Raw genomic sequence first — 22996 nt, 5'->3', positions numbered from 1 at the left:
CAGGTGACCTTCGTATTGTGCAAGGCTGCTAGGTTTAGGGAAACAAGTTACCTGAAGCTTCTGCTGTGCTGGTCTTGCCCTCCCTTGTCGCTTTTGAAATCATGCAGGCATTTAGCTGCGTGGTAGGAGTGAATACACCGTGCCCAGGAAGGCTTAGAAGTTTGAATATCAGTCTCTACCACACAACTTACTTTTTTTTAAGCAGAAAATGCAGGAGCCTCTGCATAAAAATTGGAGTTGACACAAAAACCCTGCAAAAACATGGTTAGGATTATATATTAAGAGATGATTTAGTTAACCAGAGAGCAGCGAGAGAGGATTAGACATTTTAATTCCCTACCTTTCCCTAATGACTGTACAGAGTGCTGACACTTGTTTGGCTTGTCGAATATGACCTATACACTGAGGTGATTAGTGTGTGTGCTGTGGATTTTTTAACACCTCCTGCTGAAACCAAAATACCGTCTTCCAAAACAAAGCACATTTTTCATGGAGCATATTAGCGTGGAGCATATGAAATCAGGAGCATTACCATTGAAGTGGGACATGCAGCTTATGAATCGGTCTCGCAGGTTGTGAAATTTGGGACTATCTTGTCCAGGCAGCTGGATGACGATTTTCAATGCTCTTACATGGGACATGATTTAACAACATGGAAAAGGTACGTCAGTAGGAATTGCCGTGGTTTAGTGTTCCAGAATAGCTAGATACTTACCTGCTGAATTTGGGATTGTAATTTTAGCTACCTACTTTTTTAAAACATACTTGCCAGTTTGTTTCTTTGTTTGTTTTCTTCTCCCTGGGAATTCTTACATGATAGATAAATGAATGGTCAGATAAAGCAAACTGTTGCTGTAAATTAAAAGCTTTTATTTCTTAGAGGCCAGTGTGTTTTCATGGTTCCAAGTTAAATGTATAAGTGTGTTTTTAAGCACACAGCAGCTTTTTTATTAAAAAGGTAAGGCTTGAAAAGAGAGATGCGCTTGGGCTCAGTCCTTTTGCCTTAACAAGCATGTTACATGTATAAACAGTAGCAATTAAAGTTTAATCGCATGTCATCCATAATTTATTTGAATTTAAAATCAGTAAGGAAAGAATTTTTGGTTCATTTACCTGGATATTTGATCTAGAATTGTGCATTTGAGGCATAGATTATACAGGTGACTCATAGGCAAAATATGTTTTGAGCATCTAAAAAAACCTTTTTTTTTTTTTTTTTAAGTATAGGCTTAGTGAATATTTGTGAGAGAAGAGATTGAACAAAAAGCATCAAGAATGTCCCTTTCAGTTATTACAGTGTAATCTGTCCCCATTACCGTATGACTGTAGTCATGTGAATGTGAAAATTAGTACCTTTTTTAAGCTAACTGTACTTTGATTTTGGTATTAAAGTATGTCATCTGCTTTGTTGTTTTCTTTATCGCACCAACAGAAGGGAAATGTGCCGCAGCACGGCTGCAGCCATGGCTTCCATACATTATTGTAAGGAGAGAGCTGCTGTGGGACTGGAGTCAGTGTCCTGCCGTGCTCTTCTACAGCCTTCCCTATTCTGTTCACTATGGTATCAAACAAGGGCTCAGTGTCAGCCGAGAGAGGATTTCCCTCAGAAGGGTCTCGTGAGAGATCAAACAGCAGTGGAGGGTCATGATGGGTTACACCGTCCCCAAAACATGAGCAAATTCGTCTTCCAAAACAGGCTCCGGAGTCTTCTGGCTGGAATACTGGAGTCACATAATGAGCTTTCCATGTGGTGCCCCCTGTAACAAAAGCACATTTGAATAGCTCAGTGGCAGTAGGAGTCAGGGAGGTCCCTGGAAAGGTGGTTCAAGTTTTAAGTTACCTGCAAGCTTCCCTCGTGGTTGTCACGTCTGGGGAAAAGGCTCTTTTGGGGAGCTGGCAGGGACTCAGAACTGTTTCCATGACTCAAAGGCACACCTGGGCTATGAGTATTTGCAAGGCCATATACACTAGGTGGATGCTTAGGTCTAGTATTTTGAGTGCGGAGAGCCTGCCCCTTTCTTGTGCCCCTTTAAAACTCTACACCCCTCTTCGTGGGGAAAATGGAGAATGTATCCCCCATTTCTCAATGTAGATACTGGTAGATGGTTCTTCTGCTAGCTCTGTATGTCTGAGCCAAGAGCAGCACCTGGGCAGGAGCTGATGCAACACATTTCTGTGCCCATTTTCAAGCACTTCTTCAAAGAGGGCATTAATGGCAGGCCATGAAAACAATAAAATGTGGAGAATAGTTTTTAAGTGAACACCACGAATGCAATCAGTTTGCAGCTTCAGAGCTTGTATTTTACCAGGCTGTTGTACTGACACTGGATAGGTGCAGATCTGTAACTTGTAGTGAAAAAAAATGACAAAGTAAATGCAGTTCAAATGGGGATTTTCCTTCCTTCCTCCCTCCTCCTTTCCCTCTGTTCCTCTCCCTGTGTTTAGAAAGCACTACACTGAACACATTCCAAGAGGAGGCAAAGAAGAGCCCAGCAAGAAGACAGCTATTAGACACTGTATCTGAAAAAGGAGAGGAGAAGAAAGGGGATCTTCAACGCTTGGAGACATTTCTTTGATGCATTGAGCACAAACAGCTGACATCTGAAATGACAAATGCCTATGTGGCATTTTTCTTTTTGGTTCAATGGGATCTGCTGAACTGTCCTTCCTCCTGTTGTCCCCTGTGTTGTGCTTTGTGTCGGGGATTCTGTAGCTTTACTCTTTGTTTTGTGTCACTGTAGCTAGGACATGTTAATTGAAAAAAAATAATTATTAATAAAAATAAAATACCACCATCACTGTCAAAACTTCTTAAAATGTGAGGGGGAGCAAATAACAGCTATTAAAGCTCAGATAATCTTTTAGCTTAAAATCTTCCGTTGCTGTCTTGCCATGTTTCTATTTATTTCTACTCTACAATTTCCACATCCTGCTGAACTATCGTTCTCCATTTCTGTGCAGGGATGATGTCTCAATGGTTCTGAAATGTTTTTACATAATACTTTTAGAATTGTTAGATTTTAGATATCTCAATTTCTGAAATTGTCAGAGAAAGGACGCAGAACTGGATTTCAGAAAAGAAAATGGCTCACTGCTGCTGATGGCTTACCGAGGACAGGTGTTCCTTAGCTCTGTTTGGGTGGGTGCTGTCCTGCTGGCAGGGGTGTCTTCCAACACCACCTACTTTTCCCTGTCTTGAGACTAAAAGTACGTTTTTATCTTATGGCAAGAATGCGAGCATTCTCTGTCATATCAGGGTTCCCTAAGCATGGGGTTTGGGTCCTGTGTCTGTTGGTTGCATAGCATAGATGCTTGTTAGAAGGAGTTAAATAAGTACTCTCTGGGCCATATGCATTTTTTTCTGATTATCTGTATGACTGTGATACAGCTAAAATGACTGACCATTTCATAGACAAATAGGAGACAGACAGATATGAACTCCTACAATAGAGAAGTTTGTGATCAGTGTTCAGAAAAAACAAATCAAGTCACTCTTTAACAACTGAGCTGAATTCCTCACAACATATATCCTACAGCAATTGAGAGTAGAGTGCCTGAGCAGAATTGTTCTGATTTTACAAAAATTTTAATATCTATTTTTCACAGCTGCAAAGAATTACTGGGGTTGCAGACTGGGAGAGAGCCAGGCCCTTGTTAGTTCATTCAGAAGGCCAGAGTCAGGCTGATTGTAATTAACCTGTGCTGGTGAGCTGAGTGAGGTTACCGCGGGATCAGGGAAAAAAAAAAAAAAAAGGAAAAAAGAATTAAAAATTAAAAACTGTGGTAGAAATCAGCATTGATGGAACCAGCAGGGGTTTGGGCCCTCTCTAAGAGGCAAGGAGGGATACAGAATTTACTACTGAAGTATCTCTGACGGAATTTGAAAAATGTGTGTGAATTTTAGGGCAACATGTTAATATCATATATCTAAGGGAAAGAAAACCTGCTTCTTCCATCCAAACATCTCTCAAACCCATCTGGTAACAATCAATCAATTTAATGAGCAGAAAGAAATGGGCTATCACTAATAAGTCTTATTGTGTTGTGGTAGGGGAAAACACTTTAACATACAGCTAAAGGATTCTTCTGGCTTCAGTGAAGGGCTTAATTTATGGATCCTGACATCAAGACACAATGGCTTCATATTCAGCCTGTCCAGCAAATAAAAGGGAACAGACATTAAATACATAATATGAATGTGATATACCTTTCAATGGGCCCAACTATAAGAAAACTTAGACTTAAAAAAATCTGTCAGCCTAGTAAGAAGGAACGGCTGTCAGAGCAAAGAATCAGAATTTGTCCTAGCTGAAAGTTGAGCCAAAGAGCAGTATTTGATGAGCTAGTCTTTCATATGCAGAACATCCCATTGTTTTCAATCCCCTAGCCATCAGCAGTGTGTTTCAATGGTAAAAACTGTAGAAAGGCATGCATGAGAGCTGAAGCTGTGCTTTAGTTTCAGAGGAAGACAAAATAACCCTGTATAACATCTGTATATCATATCTGTGTCTATGTTACAAGTAGTATAACCTATTAAAAACTGTTCAGTAGAGCAAAAGAGGTGTTAATAGCTTGGCGTTCACACTGTACTTCTTTGGGGGTGCTTTACTGGAAATTATCTCTCTGGTCCTGCCTGCTCAAAATCTGACAGTGATGAGAGCATATTTGTTATGATAGTAGAAGCTATTTTACAGATAGTTTGCTCTAAACTAAAGTCATGGTCTTCCAAGTTCATTCCACAGTGCAAACCAAAGCACAAGAACATGATATGCTCAGGGTGGGTTGCTTCAAAAGCACGCTTCTCATCTGAAGTAAAACTGTGGTGTAGACAAACCTTGTACAGCCTCGGGGGACAACAGGTGAGCAGGAGGGGTGGAGAACAGTACTTTAGCCTGAAAAAGAGTTCTTCAAACTTGTCCCTTAGTGGTGTATGAATTTAACTTTTCACTAGGGAAGTGCAGTGTGACTCCTCTAGCAGTGGTTTTCGAGGAGTCTGTGCAGTCAGACAAAGCTGCTTTCTCTGTGTGGAAAAAAAAATGCATTAAAGAGATCTCTAAGAATTGTGATGGACTTTTGTGATGGCGGGAGGGGGCGAGGGGGAAGGGCACGCTCCCTCTGCACGCTCATCCAAATTTGAAACCAAAAAGTGGGGCTGGTAACTGCGCCAGAGATCCAGGTAATTGTTATTGTCATTATTTATTAATCTCCCTGTCTAAAGTGCTTATTTGACGTCTGACTCACGCCGAGGCGCCCCCCAAGCGCGGTAGCTGCGCCTTGAGGGGGAGCGCGGCGGCGGTTGTGGCGGTTTGGGGGCGGTTGTGGCGGTTTGGGGGCGGCTGTGGCGGTTTGGGGGCGGTTGTGGCGGTTTGGGGGCGGTTGTGGCGGTTTGGGGGCGGTTGTGGCGGTTTGGGGGCGGTTGTGGCGGTTTGGGGGCGGTTGTGGCGGTTTGGGGGCGGCTGTGGCGGTTTGGGGGCGGTTGTGGCGGTGCCGCGCTGCCCCCTGGCGGCCCCTTCCCCTCCCGCTCCCCTCGGCGGCTCCTGACCGGCCCACAGCCGAGCCCCTCTCTCATGGCCTCCCTGGCCACTGGCCCCCGACTCTGTGTGGAAGCCAGGCCGGGGTCGAGGGCCGTGTGGAAGCGCGGGTGCCGCAGGGCACCCCCGCAGGAGCACTCCTCCCCTTAGCACCTCAGTGCCTGGCTGGCCTGCTGGTTACAGCACTGACTGCGGACCTAAATTGAGTTCTCAGACTCAGACGTGTGGGGTTGTGAATGTCTCATTGCTCAGCTACAAGGCAGAAGACGGGCAGCTGCAGAACTTATTTTCTCCCCCTTCCCACACAGCATCACATTACGTCTTTGTTGCTTTCCTCCTTGTTTCCTGTCAGCCAAGCTCAGTGACTTCCTGCCTCGGAGCCATGTTCCCGTGGCATGATGTCAAGGGCACTGACCTCAAGTTTAAACTGGCAGCGTGACTAAAAAAAAATGGTGTTGCAACCCTGGTATGTGTTTATTCATGCCAACAAGAAAGACTGCAAAGTTCTCAGTAATTATCCTGATGCCCTTGTGTGTTCTAGCAGAACAGTCTCGTCTCTGATAGGAACAGAGAAATCTACTCTGAAATATTTGTATGTATGAATAAGTTTTGCAGTTTTCAGGTGTTTACTCAGCAAGCAGACCCTTGTCTTGATACTATTAATTTTTGAAACTGTCATAGTATCAGAAAGTATCATAAAGAAAATGTAAATAAGTTCAAGAAAGATCACTCAGTTAACACTTTGACATAAGAAAGATTTCACGGGCATTTGACATAAGAAAGATTTTCAGGGCTGCCTAACATTATCTCACCACAATGTCAGCACTCAAAGTACTTCTTAATCAGCCAGCTTCTTGTCAGCATACCAACAGCTGAATTTGAACAGCTGATGTTGGTGGAATACCCTAGCATTTTGTAATTGTTACCTAACTGTAGTCTCATAAGAACTGAGTAATTCTCTCCCTTCATAGCTAGGGAAACAAAAATCAAAGAGGCTCATTCAAGTTCCTAAAGGGAGGTGAGTAGGTATAGCCTACTCCTTTGGCTTCTGAATTTTTCCAGCTGTGCAGAATGACAAAACAAACAAAAATGTATAGTGGTGATGTATAGCACCACCACTAATTTGTCAGCTTTACAAATACTCTCACATCTGCTCACAGAAGGTATAATTCATCTCAATTAACTTTAAGTTAATATAAGGGAGATTTTTATATCTGATATTGGCAGTCTCAGCTCCCTCTTTAGTCAGTGGAGAGAAGCAGGCACTTTTAGGTGTGACTGATCTAACGTGCTAATGATGTGCCCAGATGTGCTAATCAGGAGGTGAATCACTGCTTCTGTTTGGTCACACAGATGCCACCCTCCATTCTGAGCAGGAGTAAGGACTCAGCTACCAGTTGCTAGCCCATTCTATTTTATGCTTTAATGGAGGGTGACATCAGCAAAAATTGGGTGCTTGTTGAAAGCTAGGGAGAACATTACAGCTGCAGTCAGCCTGCCTCATGCCACAGCTGAAAAAGAACAAAACAAATAATGTAGGGCTACTGAAAACAAACAAACTACTCCTTAAGATAAAGACCTTATGTGTGCAGTTCCTTCAAAGCAAAGCCGATCCTGAGTGCTTTCACAGCAAAAGCTATAGAGACACAGCAACAACATGGAATCTTAAAGCTATGCTACTCAGGAAGCAAAACCCTTCCCTCAGGCCAGGCAGGATAGCTAGCTAACAGCTCAGCCATTCTGCACCTTGCAAAAGTTTAAAGAAAGAAACTCCACATGTGTAGAGATGTTTTTATATGCTACTGTATTGGAAATTGGAGGTCATTACATTATCTCTGATCAGCAGAAGGGTGGAAATGTTTATACTCACTGTCCTTTTGGTGCCACCGCACTGCATGCAAAACCACACCACAGTAGTGAAACATGAACTCGTGCTCGGAGTGCTGAGCTGTCCCCTGCAGTAGAGGCAGCAAGGTGCGTCCGTCGATTACCCTGGTGGAGAGGCCGGAGGTCACCAGGCTGTTCAGGAATTTCACCCTGCAGCTGGAGTGTGAGTGGTACGCACTCTGCATGCATGCAGAATTAGGATTTCAAGTATTATTTCTAGAATAGGCCACTGTTTAGCTAACGAGCCCTGACATTTTTAATTGTGTAGAAGGGTGGAGGCCAGCGATTAGTAGTTAATAGCAGTTTATGAAATTGCATCTAGTTCACACATCCTGGGGAGATAAGTTATCATTAATGTGATTTTCCTGGGGGTAAATAAGTGATAACCATAGAGAAGGCAAGGGTCACCGCTTTTAATCTGACTCCCTGAAACTGAAATCACCAAGAGCTCTGTGAGCTTAGGGCTGTGTAAAAACAGTGCCATTTAGTTAATTGACTGACAGTTGGCTTATTTATGCAACACAAGAACTTTTCTGCTTTTTGCTCAGAATGTCATAGCCACCCAGCCTTTCACTTGTTCTTTAGAGGAGTCTTACATAGATGCTACCAGCTGTTTACTTCTGAGGGACTTAGTTCTCCGTTACTGGCACCCAAATACAGGCTGTTTGCTCCATATTCCCTACTCACAAAGAACCAGGCATCCTAGTCTGGGAAAGGGCCTGTCTTAGGTATTTATAACAGGACCAACCAGCTTTATGAATATATAAAAGTTCCATATAAAAAAATTTCATATAAAAGTTCCTTTTTTTTTTTTTTTTTCTTAAAGTCATCCCGGTGACCCCAGTCGGCCAGGTTCCCTTTCAGTGATTAGAAAACTGAGTTAGCTAACTGATCCTTGATAACACATGTTGTTTTCCTTTGCCTTTCCCGTATAATCAGGTAAGATGGGGAAAACTAAGCAGAAGACTGCTAGAGAACTATCTGGTTTAGCAACTAATAGAATTTAACCCGCGGGTGTTCGGATGTGTGACATATAGTCAGCTTTGATCTAAATCAAGAAAGGAGAGCAAGCAGGTTTATGAAGCCACTTTTGTACCTGTCTTGAGGCACTACCCCTCCAGCCAGGTGAACCACTGTTGGGAAAATGTCCATAAGGCTTGTTGGTTCACTGATAACTATGTCTGCAGGCAACACTCCAGGCCATCTAACTATTCCTGGAACACGGATCCCTCCTTCCCAACCTCCCATTCCTTTTCCACCTGTTCGAGGAGAAAAAAAATACCAGAAAAATATAAGAATGAGAGGTACTAGACATTTATTATGCATGTATAATTAAAGGGTTTAAAACTTTCAAAATATTCAACTACTTTTAATGAAAACGTGGAGAACAGCAGAATGGCTACAATGCAAGCTCCATTCTTCAGGAATAAGCTGATTACTTATTACTCACTTTATTTTACACTTCCTTGTGTGGTAGAAATAGAAACCCAACACAAAGCAGCGTTTTGGGCATAAGAGGAACAATTTCACCCTCTGATGCCTGAGAAGACATTCTAACCCATATTTTTAATTGAATGTCATGTTTGAGAATAATCTCCACACTCCCTAAAAACACGCACATCCATTATTAGTAAAAAGCAATATCTGGCTCTGTCAGTGAAAGAGAGGTTGCAGCCTCACATGGTGCCCACGAAAGGGGGATTAATGCAGGGCAAGCTCGGTTGTCAGACAGTCCTAAACCAGAGGTAGCTGAACATTACAAAATGATTTCTCCAGTCCTGGAGAGCAGTGAGGAACTATGATAATGTTTGATTGCCCTCCAAGAATTTACAATCCCAGAGATGGTCTGAGGTGGTCCCAAGTGCAGAACCCATGTGGTAAATGGGGGAGCACTCTAAATGTTCTGCAGTAAGGAAGACTTCCCACCTACATTTCTATTGATGTGAAAAAAATCCACAGTCTTTTTTTTTTTTTTTCCTGCATTCCTCTAATCTTCTTAATCTTCTCCTTTTATTTTCTCTTCCATACATTGGTTATCTTATAAGTCAAATGATTTTTATGAATGCTACTTCAAAGTGAGAATGATTAATTAACTGCAAATGTCTATTCTTAATGTCAAGGGTGGGGATATTAATTAAGCCAGAAAATCCATTTAACTCCATTAAAGCCAGAAATCCATTAGCCAAGTTGAAGGCCCATTCAGAAAATAAAAAAAATGTAAGTGTGAAGCTCAGGTACCTACATGACATTTGCTCTGTTGTTCATCCTATCTAGGGCAGAAATGCCAAGACATTGCAGAAAAACCTTGTAGAAAAATTGTCAAGCAAAACTAGAAGCTAGTGTATTAGTTCAGTTAATAAACTACCATTAGTTCAGTTAATAAACTACCATAATTGGTAGTTTAAACTAAACTCTGGCTTTTTCTATGGATGAGGTGTGCTCATAGTTAGAGCTGAGAGCCAAGGTTCCCAGAGCTTGGTTTAAGAGGCTGACAAAGTGGTATGGTGGATTACAAAAAGGGCAAGTCCACCTACTTATGCAATAACATTGTGCTTTGTAGGATGATGGTTTCTCACACCTTGTTGTTTACTAACATCTGTTATTACCCATATGCATGGCTCTTCTTCTTGTTTTTAATATCCTCTTAGCAGTAATAACACCTTACAGCAGTGAGTTCTACAGATATTTATGAATTAAATTAATTGTTTGTTTCTTGTTAGTTTCAAAAAGATGTCCCCTCTTCTGTTGTATGCAGAGATAAATGTGAATAACCCCTTCCTGTTGATAATTTCTAAACTAATATTATATCTATCTCCTCTTGTCTCATCTCTAAGCAGGCATGTTTTCATCATTGTCCTCTCATTGAAATCACTACCTAATCACATTCACCTTTCATCTCTTGTTATTCATGTACTTATGTTAGGCTAGCAGAAGTGAATACCCTAGGTTAGACTCAAATTAGCCCATTGGCTTTATTTTTGCATCTGTTACTGGTATGGAAACTTCATATCCAGAACTGAAGGCTAATTTTCCATTTAGGACTGTTACTGGATGTGATCTAAGCTCTATCAAAAGTTTATTGTGTGGCTCATCAAAGAACTTACTGCTAGAGAATGTGCATTTTGAAGCTGAACAAGATCAAAGCACCTGAATCTTCATTTGTAGGGAAATAAGCAATGGGAACAGTTTTCAGGCTTCATTATACAGTAAGTGCCAAGCTGCCCAAGGTATCAGAGTGGCTTTTCAGGTCTTGGAAATCGAGAGTTATCTCATGGGTTCAGACAGCTAGAGGAATTCCAGAGGATTTCAGTTAAGATTAAGGAATCTCATCAGATCTGTTGTGATAAAAGCATTAAGGGTTTGGTCTTTAGCCTCTGCTGCACTGATGTACACTTTGATGCAAAGTAGCACTCCCTGACTTCATGGTGAAGCACAGAGAAAGGAGAGCAGAGCTCATCTAAGGGAAATGGAGGAAAAACATAAATACTAACCAGCAGTGGGCTTTAGAAACTGTTTTCTTTGCTTTTCAATGAGGAAAAAAGTTTATTTTCTACAAAATGACAAACGAGATGGAAAAAGCAAGTAAAAGGGAGTATTTATGCATTCAGGAGAAGGACCTGGGGGTGTTAGTTGACGAGAAGCTTGACGTGAGCCGACAACGTGTGCTTGCAGCTCAGAAAGCCAAAAGTATCCTGGGCTGCATCAAAAGAAGAGTGGCCAGCAGGGTGAGGGAGGTGATTCTCCCCCTCTACTCTGCTCTCATCAGATCCCACCTGGAGTCCTGCATTTGCCTCTGGGGCCTCCAGCAGAAGAATGTCATGGACATATTACAATGAGTCCAGAGGAGGGCCCCAAAGATGATCAAAGGGCTGGAGCACCTCTCATACAAAGACAGCCTGAGGGAGTTGGGGTTGTCCAGCCTGGAGAAGGGAAGGCTCTGGGGAGACCCCTGGGAACAACTTTCCAGTACTTAAAGGGGACTTACAAGAAAGCTGGGGAGGGACTCTTTTATCAGGGAGTGTAGTGATAGGACAAGGAATAATGGTTTTAAACTAAAAGAGGGTAGATTTTGATTAGGTGTTATGAAGAAATTCCTTACTCAGAGGGTGGTGAGGCACTGGACCAGGTTGCCCAGAGAAGCTGTGGATGCCCCATCCCTGGAGGTGTTCGAGGCCAGGTTTAAGCAACCTGATCTAGTGGGAGGTGTCCCTGCCCATGGCAGAGGGGTTGGAAGAAGATGACATTTAAAGTCTGTTCCAACACAAACCATTCTGTGATTGATTCTATGATTCTATGATTTAGTACTAAAGCAAGAATAAGTGGAGAATAACCACATAAAAGGTGGGTTGGGTGAGAATGACAATGAAAAATTTAAGACCTAAAGGAGTAAGGCAACAAAAAAACAAGGAACTCCAGAAAGGCAGATTTTAATAAAGCTACAGGACTGATAAAGGAGGACTCCTCAGAGAAACTGTTTGTGGGGAAAAATATCAAGAAGAATTGGTGAGTATTTAAAGAACCAGTATTAAAGGGCACAAGTTTAGGTTTTCATATTCCAGTGCAAAACTAGGAAGTATAATTATTTAGGCAATTCATGTGCTTTTTGGTGGATTTCAAGTCCAAGAAGGAGTAATACAAGAGGCAGAATCTCGGTCAGGCTACTAAGGATGGTTTATTTTACGGGCTCTTAATGATAAAATCAGAAAGGACAAAACATGTAAAGTGAAAGGTAACAAGTGATGAGAAAGAGAAACGAGAAGTATCATGACGAAAGAAATGCAGAAAGCACTAGTTGGTGTTCATTGGGGAACAAACAAACAAAACAGGAAAGAAAATTGAAATATTAAATGATTTTAACAATGCTTCTGTATGAGTCTTTAATACAAAAACATGGCTTGTTACCAAGTAACAAACATAGTTTACCCTATGATCCATTAGGCAACATCAGAGCCTTGACTAAGGGCAGATGTTTTCAAACAGTCTAAACCTGATGAATGTTTGGAGCATTCATAGCATTAGTTGATGAAGATTTGCTTTGTTTGAGTTGTGAAGATTTGGTGAGGTATCAGACTGGAAAAAGGCAAGCTGTGATGTCTATCTTGGAAAACAAAACAGAACAAAACAAAACAAATAGTAGTAGACTGCCTGAATAAATATTGCAATCAATAATCGTATAACTTTTAAGCCTGTAGAAGGAAATTAGCATATCAGTAACAGTTCTGCCAAGATGAAATCATGTCAAATAAAATAATTTAGATTGGTGAATAAGGAAAGAACTTCTGCATAATATTCAGCAAGGAAAGGTAGATACCAGGAAACAAACAAACAAATCTAGTAGCAATGACAATGCAAACGAGTACTTGGGGAATCACTGAAGGTCTTCAAGAATAGGTACGACAATGTAGCTGTCAGGAGCAGCTTTGGTGAAAGAGATCTTGTCTAGGGACTGAAGGATGACTAGCTGATGCCCTAAAGTTGCTCCAGCCCTACAAACTAAGATTTTCATTCCAGCATGTTGCTTTGTAAATACCTTTGTAAAAATAGTTGGACATATTTTAATCTATCATTTTATTTTTAATAGGTAGTTTTATGCATGCACATGCTGCCAAGATTTTACCTTTATAGATTCCATTCCATCCACCCAAGTGGACATTTCCTCTGTGAGCCTCTACAGATCCCCCATGATCAGATGCAAAATAAATGAATGTGGTATTCTTCAAGCCTTCCTTGTCAATAACATCAAGAAGCCTACCTATAAACAAAGCAAAACATCAAAATTATGTTCTGAGATGCAGTCAGATTTTTTAAATTTTGTAAAGACACACATCACATTGACCTCAGTGAGTTCTGTAATGAGCTACTACAAGCAATGCGGAGTAATCCTAAATCATGGGAGTGATAAGAGCTGAACAGAAAGCTGCTGAATGCATCCAAATTCCGTTTGTGGAAAATAAATTCTGTTACTGGAAAATAAAACATAAAACCAAATGGAAAATAAGTTAAATGAATGCTCCTTTTGTTCAGGCCTCTCAAAATATTGTCAGTTCTATGCTGTAAATTCTTAGTCAAGGACTCTCTCCACTGTATAGCCTCAAGCATCTTGAAAAGCTTAAACAATAGCGCTTCCTCGTCCCAGAGAAATGCTTTTGTCTCACCATGAACTAAACAGAGACTCTGAAATGAGGCTTCACACGATCAGCCAAAATCTTCTCTGGAAGTCAGTGGCAAAAACTCCACAGAGTGCAATTCAGATCTAACTTCATAAGGAACGTTTTCAGTACTGACAGGATAAAACATTTATACAGAGTATAATTTATCTTTGATTGCTTTTCCCAATCACCCACTGCATCAAAATATGATCACCACAAACACCTTCCATAGCTACAGAAGCAACAACAGCTGACATGCAAGGAAAAAACAAGGGCCAGTGATGGGGTCATGAGCTCAGTCTGCTCTGCTTTACAGATTTCTTGTGTCCCCTTGGTCAAGATGGTTATTGACCTTACTTAAAAACTAACACCTACCTCCAAAAAGGAATTTAGATTGAATCTAGGCCTCCTGGTTCTGAATTACAGCCCAAATCTCTTAGCTTAGAAGGAGACTTTTGTCCTCCCTAACTGTATCCTGTTTGTCCTATGCAACTCATGTTCCTTACACCAGTGTACTTCTGCTATTCTGCTCTGCTTGAGTAGCTTGTGTCTGAATGTAGCTGGTGCCAAAAATTAGAAAAGGAGTGTGCCAGAGTCCCCTGGTGTGATCAGATCTTGCAGAGGTGCTCAGCCTGCCAATCACAAGCAATCAGGCTCCTTTCAAGGCAGATTTTTTTAAACATGGTTATTGGAGGTAGAAAAGGCTCAGGGAATCTGGTCTGGAGTGTGGCAACTAGAGGTGAATGATGAATACTTTGTCAGTAGGGCCTTCACTTTTCAGGAAATGTAAATAAGAGCTATCGTTCTCCACCCCATTGAAGCGAAAAGGAGCTACTAATTAAGGCTTAGGTATAAATCTGAGCTGTGAGTGCAAATTATGTTTTTAAATTTAATTAACTTATTAAATGAAACATCATAACTTTTTAACTTGGCCTTTTGGCTAGGAAGGAGTTCAGACTTCTGCTGTAAGGATTATTTCTTGATGAAGGGAACAAGTACACAAGTACACAAAAGATAAAGGGAACAAGTACACAAAACAACCAGTGTATTATGCTTCATCAGCGTCACCAGTTATATCTTTTGAGACTATACAGCTGGAGTAATATCATATATATTGATTAATAATCTGATTATCTGACTTTATTTAACTCTACAACACAGAAGTGTGTCAATTAAAAAGTAGGAAGAAAAAATTGTCACAAGAAAAGCCTGCACTTTCAGCCTAAGAAGAAGAAAGGTGTGGTAATGAAATGGCAACGTTTGGAGCTAACTATATATCCAAGGCATGTTTTTTGTCATATATAAATAGGGAGTTCTGTGACCACCCCTTTGATGGGGTGTTTCTTTTCCACTGTCAAATACATGAAGGATTTCCTTCAAGCCACCACTTACCCACTATCCAGTCCATCTCCTCTACATTATCTCCATATAGGCCATGTCTGCTTCTTCCCAGAAACTTCTCTGTGGTAATCAGAGGGGTGTGAACATGTAAAAGGGAAAAAAAGAGAAGAAACGGTCTATGCTTGTTTCTGAAATAAAAGAAAACAACAGTAGTCATTTCTCTGCAAACTATCACTCAGAACAAAATATAACAGTAATATGAAAGTGATATATATAACAGTAATATGGTAGTGACTATCTCACTAAAAATATGGTTAGGGTCTAGAGTAAAAATTTTGGATTTTGACATCTTTGCATTTTCGAGACCTTGGGAGACAGAGGGGATTAAAACACCCCTCAAAGATTTTGGTTCTGTATGAAGACCAAAATAGTAATGGGACATTTCTCTTGTTCCAAATTAAGTATGTGTAGAACAGTAGATAAATAAGCACAAAAGTTCATAGCCTAAAGACTGACACACACACACAGAGGCAAGGACAAGAGGACTCACTTCCTTAAACCTAAATATTGGCGTCCCTGAGACATCCTTGCGAAACTGGCAGGTATGACACTCAACCCACAAGGAACCATATTCCTTTAACACGGGCAGCTAGAGGCCAGGCAGGATATCCTGCGAACCTGAGGATATCTTCTATGAGGGCATCTATGTTCATAGTTTTACAGAAGAGTTTTCTCTCACCCCAATTTCCCGTAAAAAAAAAAAAAAAAAAAAAAAGAACGAACAAAAAACCTCCAAGCCCTCAGAGAAATAATATAATCTTATTCAGGGATATGCTCAGACTTGTCACATAAATATTTCTAAGAAATTAGCCGTTAGTTTAAATCTAGCTGATAGTACTGTAAATGAAGGACACCTTGGGAAAACAAAACAAAATTCAGTATCAGTCTCCTACTCGTAAAATATTAACTTCATATGGACCTTTAAATGACAGTCCATTCATCAGGCTAAGATCATTTTTCTATTTCTATGAATAGGAATTCATAGTCCTTGGCCAGGACCCCTTTCAGGACAAAACATAAAGGCAACAAAATCATCTCTTCTTTTTCCTGAGTTGCTGACAAGCTATGCAAAAGATGAAGGACAGCAGTTGGATGCTGACAAGTAGGGGGAAAACAGCAAATTGTTACTTGCCAGCAGTAGGGGCATGTGGTGCAGCATGCCAGCTGCCTAACCAAGTGGTATATGACACAGCAATTGTATGATTTAGAAAACCCTTAAGAGGTGATACAATTTTTTTTGGTTACCTTTCAATGAATGAAACTGCCTCCTTCAGCATATTAGAAGTAGTTCTTTCTAGGTTCATTGGTTGTTCTGTGATATCATGGTTTCTCATCAGGATACAGTCCAAGTACTTGGTGAATCCATAGCTGGAGAACCAGGAAAGGAAATACAGGAGACCACAGATGGCCACACATATGATTATTTTCCATTTTACCTGGAATAAGCTGGTAAGTTTTCCAATCAAAAGTGTAAGCACTGCAAGGAAGATTATCTGTGAGCAAAGCCAATATGTATCTTGCAAAGACTTGGCCAGTTCCGGGTCATCTGTGCCTTGACACTCATTCAAAAGGGTGAAAGGCATGCCATAAAAATAATCAAAACCATGATGTAAAGGGTGATGGCAGTGATCATGGGAGGATTCGCAGTTCACACCCATATGCCACTTCCCTGCAAATTTAAAATAAAGGTATTAAATAAAATCCAACATTATTACTCTCATATGTGTCTGCCTGTATTTCTAACAGGTTGGCTGCACTCCTCAGTTAAGGTGCAGCCAAGGGAGGAGCAGGTTGGAATAGGACAGGCTGTCTGGGAGCAATCATACTCTGGCACTCTATCTGAGCAGAATATCTGTTTTTCCTCACTTATCTTAACAAAATTCCATACAGGGCAATAGTCCAGCTCAGCCATCTCCCTGAATAAGTACCAATATGGCTGCGCTATTTGGTGCTTATTATTTTTAAATGATAAAGTAGCCATTCATTAATGGGTGGCCTGGTGGGGAGAATCCCTTTTGCCAAAATAAACAGCAAAGTGCAAAAATATGAGCTAATTTACACACAATTTCTATTTGACCTTCACATTCAAGAACAGATTTCAGGAAGAAGTTGTACACATTGGCTCTCTGTGTCTATATTCATCCTAAAATGAGTAGCAAAAATAGGCCATTCCAATTATCTAGTACAATTGGACATATCAGAATATGTCATGCACTGATAATGAAGCTTCATGAAGTCATATTACAGAGCAGTGTAATTATCCTGACATTGAAAGACAGACAGTCTATGACCACGGGCTTTGGGCCTATTAGCCAGAGAAATAACTTTGGAGAGCTCCGAACCAGCTCTGTGAGCCTGCATATGAATGTGTTTTACAGCATAAGCTATAACAGACTGCAAGGAGCTAGGGAAAGATCCCCTCTTTGCACAGGCTCCTGTGAAGCTTGTACATCACTAATACTCATTAGGAACGACATGACACCTCAGTTTGCTGGAGCCAAATAGAGGCATGAAAATCATTGTCATTACAATTAAGCACATGACACATTTGACTACCTCAAAAAGAGCCTAAGAATGTGAGGTGCTTGAAGGACAAATCCTTTAATCACTGTTCAGGTGAAATTGGCAAACAGTTAATGGGATTTAATTTCTTGAACATGGATTCTGATCCAAAAACCTCTGGAGGCAGTGGGACTCTTTCATTTTTGTTTATTTGTTTGTTTTTTGTTTTTTTGGGTCTCACTTTACAGAGTTGCTTTTTGAAGAAAATTAAGGTATTTTTAGAGTCTGTATGATAAGCAGGATGCATAAGGAATAGAAAATCTATCCATCAGATATAATTAAGACACTGTAGTGTCTGGGTGCCAACTGGCAGACATTTTCCTGCTCAAATAGATAGACTATAGATCACTGAATATCTCTGTTGGTTCTTCTAAAGCAATCTGTGCTGGGCAAACAAGATTTTATTTTTATTTATTTATTTATTTTTTGCTGTGTATATCTGAGTATTCCATACATCCTTATTTTGGATTTATCATTACTGTGTTGACACTGGGGGTTGTGAGTGGGATTCTAAAAACCCTGCTGATTTTTAAAGTTATGCCTACAAAAACTCTAGTTTAACTGATCTTGGACATTTGGAAAAGAAAAATATTTACTGACACAGCCTCATTTGAATAACATCAATGAAAAGGTGGCAAGTTTCTACATCTCATACCTACAAGTGCTGTAGAATAACCTTGCTGGTGCAGTATTCCGGCAAAAGTAGTTTCATTAGGTGGGAGTCCCCCAGAACACCCGTTCCAAAAAAGAACACGGTATTGCGTATTGGATGCCATGCCTGGAGAAAAACAACAGTCTTTAAACTAAAACTAGCCATACTTAAGATTTTCAGTCTTTTCAGATTTTTCTTTCTAATGAATAAGATTCAGCTGCCTAAGTCTAGTACCTTTTTATTGTACATTCAGTATGCTGTAGGGCATTCTGATTGATCCCCAGAAGGATATCCCCTCCAAGTCCCATGTTGTAAATGCTAGTCCAATGCAGATACCTCAGCTATGCTGGAGTGTCTAAAATGGCACCAAGATGTCTATGTTTGGACATTAGGCAACCTCTTAGAACAAAAGTTATATCACAGTGTTAAAATATCACACATTAAAAAGAAAGAAAGAAACAAACAAACAAACAAAAAGAGACAAAAAAGGGGAAAGTTTATGTAAAACAAAAGATTAACAGAGTCATGGGTACACACTTCTGAAATGTACAGCTCATGATTTCATTTATCCACAAAGCCATCTTCTTTAGCAAGTCAGAATCAGATCAGAAGATCTACACTCATGATTACTGGGAGATAACATGGCTCAAGTTTTGTCTTGTTTTTAAAATATTTGTTTTAAAACATTATTGTTGAGAACTATTCCACCATCTAACAGATTTCATTATGAAAATGTTTGTCAGGATACTCAAAATATTATGGTTTGTTTAACATAATTTTAATACCACTGAACATACAGTGTTTACACTCTTTTTTGTTTTTCTTCATGTTTCTACCTTTGAGTGCTTTGTGCTGTTTTGATTTTTATCTTTTTCTGTGTGGTCATTTAACTGCATTAAATGTGCTTTATGTGGGCCTTTTCCCATACAACTCAATCAGTGAATCTAGTCATCTTGATTTCTGCCCATCTCACTGATGCCCCAAATCCTTAGATTAACTAGCCTTTATTAAAGGGTTATAATGGGTTTATTTAAGGGGATTTTTAATAGCAATAATGGCTAGACAAACTGCAGTCAACCATTAGAGAGGCCCAACCTGATCTGATGGGGTATCTGCCAGTCAGGAAGGCTGCTCTGCTTGGAGTACAGACAGCAGCTGCAGCAATGTGCTGACTAAGTCTCACTCCTTCCTTTGCCAGGCCATCGATGTTAGGGGTCCTAAAGAGAAAAATCACATCTCTGATAAAAAATGTATTATACAGAACTTCTCAGTGTCTTTCTAGTCTTTCTAGTTTTCTCAAGGACATCATCACCAAATTTACAAATTCCTCTTTTTATCTACAACTCAACTAGGAAAATTGTGTTATATATTTTTGAGATATCTTAACTACTTTGAAAAGAAATTTTCTATAGATATGTTTTATATATATATATATATATATATATATAAAGGTATTTCTGGTCTATCCTATGTCAGAAGCTCATGAAGCACAGTGAAAAAGATTCTAATAGAAACAGGACACACAATTTGTGAGACTAAAATAGGTTAGAATAGGCAAGGGATATATATACACACAATCATTCTACCAATCAGCCAGGCTACATCAAGACTGAAAACTGCACTAGGGAGAAATAGATCACATCATAGACTGGGCTGTCATTCTGTAACAAGCCTACTGGAATTGTTAGCTGGTATTATATCCTAATCGTGGTCCTTAGCATTTCAACCCATGAGTTGTGGAAACTTACAAACTATACACATGCCTGAAAAATATAGGGCATGTGCACATTTACAAAATTCTGACGATACATGCTGAAAATTGGAAGTCCAAGAAAGTCACTCAAGCATGCTCGCATAATTATTACTCCAATAGAAATTACTGTAGAACATTTATTTTATACATGTCTTTGAAAAGAAGTGTACCTAGACAAACTAATCCGTTAATAAGGAGTTTTCTAGTAATGCCATCAAGGGGGGAGATAATTTAATCTGTAGCATGTACTCTTACCTTATTGTATCATTGCCATAACAACCCACATCTCCAATACCAAGATCATCAGCCAGTATCAGTAAAAAATTGGGTTTTGAAGGATTTGATACACAAGTTCTTGGAAACAAACATAAAATGAGCCAAATGCTTAGGCAGCTCCTGAAGTTAAAAGTAAAAAGATTAATATTAGGAAACTGTTTGCGAGCTTTAGAATGTAGTCTAAATTATTATCCTTTAAGCATCATGAAGACTTTTTAGATGCAAAGAGCTACCAAATACTGGCAGCAGATGGAGCTCTTGAGTATTTACAAAACTTGATTTCTCTGAAACCAGTATTATTTTTTTCCCATTTGCACAGGAATCTTGTATGTACTTTTCCTTCTTGACATTTGCACCCATCTCATCAGACGTATATTACATGTAATACACCATATACTACATATGCCACTAAACCTCCATATCCTGTAAGAATAGGCTGAAAGGCCTTGAAAGACCTATAGTTCTAAATCTATATTTTCTGCCCTTAGATTATCAAAGGTTTTTTTTTTCTTTTTTTTTTTTTTATTATCAGAGGCTACATTTTCTTATGTGCAACACTTAAAAACATAGGAAAGACCCTTAGCGATACCTTTTCTTACCACTGTGTTCCCTGGTAAACTTCATGGCTTCCCCTTGTATGGAACGGGTACACAGTTTGTTATATAATTCTGGTTAAAACAAAGGGAAAAAATCATTAAAAAAAAAACCCACAAAAACCAGCAATCAGAGCCCAGCAGCTCTTGTGATCTTGTCTGTGAAGTTAGTCATTAACTACCTTCCATTACCACAATCACATCACCACCGCCTGTGGGCTGACTGTAAGAGCCGGGGGACTGAACTACTAGGGCTTGATCATGCACTCTCCGAATTCCTGAACACGTGTGTGCAGAGCCCTCCTGAACTGACACTGCAAGGTAGGAGAGAGTGCTTCTGAGGACACATAGGGTCAGATAGCACAGCATGCAGTTTTACAAGATGCAGCCTGCTCTTATCTGCCACTGACTTCAGGGGGACTGGTGTTTGGCAAGATGGCTAAATGCCCACAGCTTGAAACAAGCATTAAAGATGCCAGTTACTAAATACAAGCACAGAACTTCATGAAAGGAAGGCTTCCATTAGGTGGCGAACGGGAGGAAGTGATAAGTAAAACTAATACCTCACTCTCTATGTAATATCAAACTATCTTAAGGTCCAGGAAAAGAAGCTAATCCTTATCGTGAGCTTAGAAACTACAAAGCATGCATCAAAGAAAAGCCCGTCTGGAAACCAATAATTAGAGTTTAATTCTTAGGGAAGGGACCGTAACACCTAGGTTTGAATGCCATCTAGTATATTCAGGGAGGTGCTTCTATATGAATGTTACTAAAAACTGTCCAGAAACATAAATATTCTGATAAAGAACTTCTAAGCATAATGCCATTTATAAGTTTACAAGCAGGTTTTTCTACCTGCCATCTCTGTGAACTTGACCTGGACTTTAAAAGTCTAGAAATGGCTTTTAGGTTTCTAAATATTTATTTTTGCCTGGCAAGACACATTTTATGAGTGGAAGCAGTTTCTTGTGCCTGCTGAGTACAACTAGTTGCTTTGGTCAAAGAATGGCTTGGGGCATGCACTCTTTTTGCTTGTGAATAGACGCAGACCAAGAGATCTGCAGAAGCTGTTGCACTGGAACCATTCAAACAGACATGCAGATGCCAGGGATAAATTGGTTGCACTGGGACTGGCATACCTCATCTTCATGCTGTACACTGATGTAAATTCAAGATGTTTGTTGCTTCACTGCGAAATGAGATCACAATATGAAATGTCCAGTCCATGAGTAATCCTTATTTTGCCACACTTCTTTCTCTTCATCTCCTGTGGGTGTCGATGAGCTTTCCAAGCTGGTACAACAGCTCTCTTGCCTTCCACTGTGTCCCCACATGTTCATGTGGCACAGCCAGCTGGTGACAGCAGTTACATTGATGTTTAGGTAGAGATTTTGTAGAGCTTCTAAAGAAAGCTGAGAAATACAAACTGAGGAGCTGCAATGGTAATATTAAAAGACACTTGGATCTTAATACTATTGGCTGTGGCAAGGTTAAAAATAGTGCTTCCCGATTTAATACAAGCCATTTTACGAACACTACCCTTACTGAAGGATTAGAAGAAATACTAAACTTGTTAAAAAAATCAATTTAAATATACATATTCACATTTTTCTGTTAGGGTCTGATTCCTTCTAAAAGCAGAGCTCTCACTGACATTGCTGGGAGTGTGATGAACACTATATTGGGGCCTAGGGCTTGTGAAGAATTCTTAGCTGTTAAACAAAAACAAAAAACAATGTAATGCATAAATCTAAAAAAATACTGTCCTCTAGAATCAGCACAGTAACTTACACAAATCCAAGAAAACGGCAAATAGCAGTTTCCTCTGTAAACCAGTAAGCCACAATAAACGGACATCAAGTCTAATAAAAAAGGCCAGCCCCTTTCAACAATGTGGAAAACAAATTATTCTTCTTGCTCTCAAATTCTTCTTGCTCCTTGGTTTGTTGAGCAGTCCTGATCCTCTAAGATGTGCGTGGGAGGAAGCGGGACTGGATTTACTGCTTTTGCTCTTAATCTCCCTTCCCCCAGTCTTGGACACAGGAACTGCTGGGATGCCTGCCAGGAGCAGCGAGCGAGCGGGACAGCCGCTGAGGTTTCACATGAATTCCAGGCAGAGTACAAAGTCTTTATTCTTGAAACACTGGCACAACACGGCCACCGCCTTTTCTAGACTCCCTACCCGGTTAATT

The 22996-nt window shown here is 40.1% G+C and overlaps 1 protein-coding gene across 1 annotated transcript in view; it reads right to left on the bottom strand.

The window, feature by feature from the left end:
* Positions 1–847: 847 nt before the first annotated feature.
* Positions 848–22996, bottom strand: part of LOC308187737 (uncharacterized protein) — a 39835-nt gene continuing 17686 nt past the window's right edge. Inside the window, exons 12-22 of the mRNA XM_080575979.1 lie at positions 20987–21118; positions 20801–20879; positions 20191–20331; positions 19278–19399; positions 18186–18308; positions 16214–16637; positions 14960–15096; positions 13036–13170; positions 8515–8677; positions 7402–7523; positions 848–1757 (exon numbers count right to left, since the gene is read on the bottom strand). Of these exons, the coding sequence (XP_080432105.1) occupies positions 1387–1757; positions 7402–7523; positions 8515–8677; positions 13036–13170; positions 14960–15096; positions 16214–16637; positions 18186–18308; positions 19278–19399; positions 20191–20331; positions 20801–20879; positions 20987–21118 (1949 nt within the window). The 3' untranslated portion in view covers positions 848–1386. The remainder of the gene's footprint in view (positions 1758–7401; positions 7524–8514; positions 8678–13035; positions 13171–14959; positions 15097–16213; positions 16638–18185; positions 18309–19277; positions 19400–20190; positions 20332–20800; positions 20880–20986; positions 21119–22996) is intronic.

Source organism: Anser brachyrhynchus (genome assembly GCF_964034855.1).
Source record: "Anser brachyrhynchus genome assembly, chromosome: 1".
Lineage (NCBI taxonomy): Eukaryota > Metazoa > Chordata > Aves > Anseriformes > Anatidae > Anser > Anser brachyrhynchus.
This window is presented reverse-complemented; position numbering and strand designations above follow the sequence as displayed.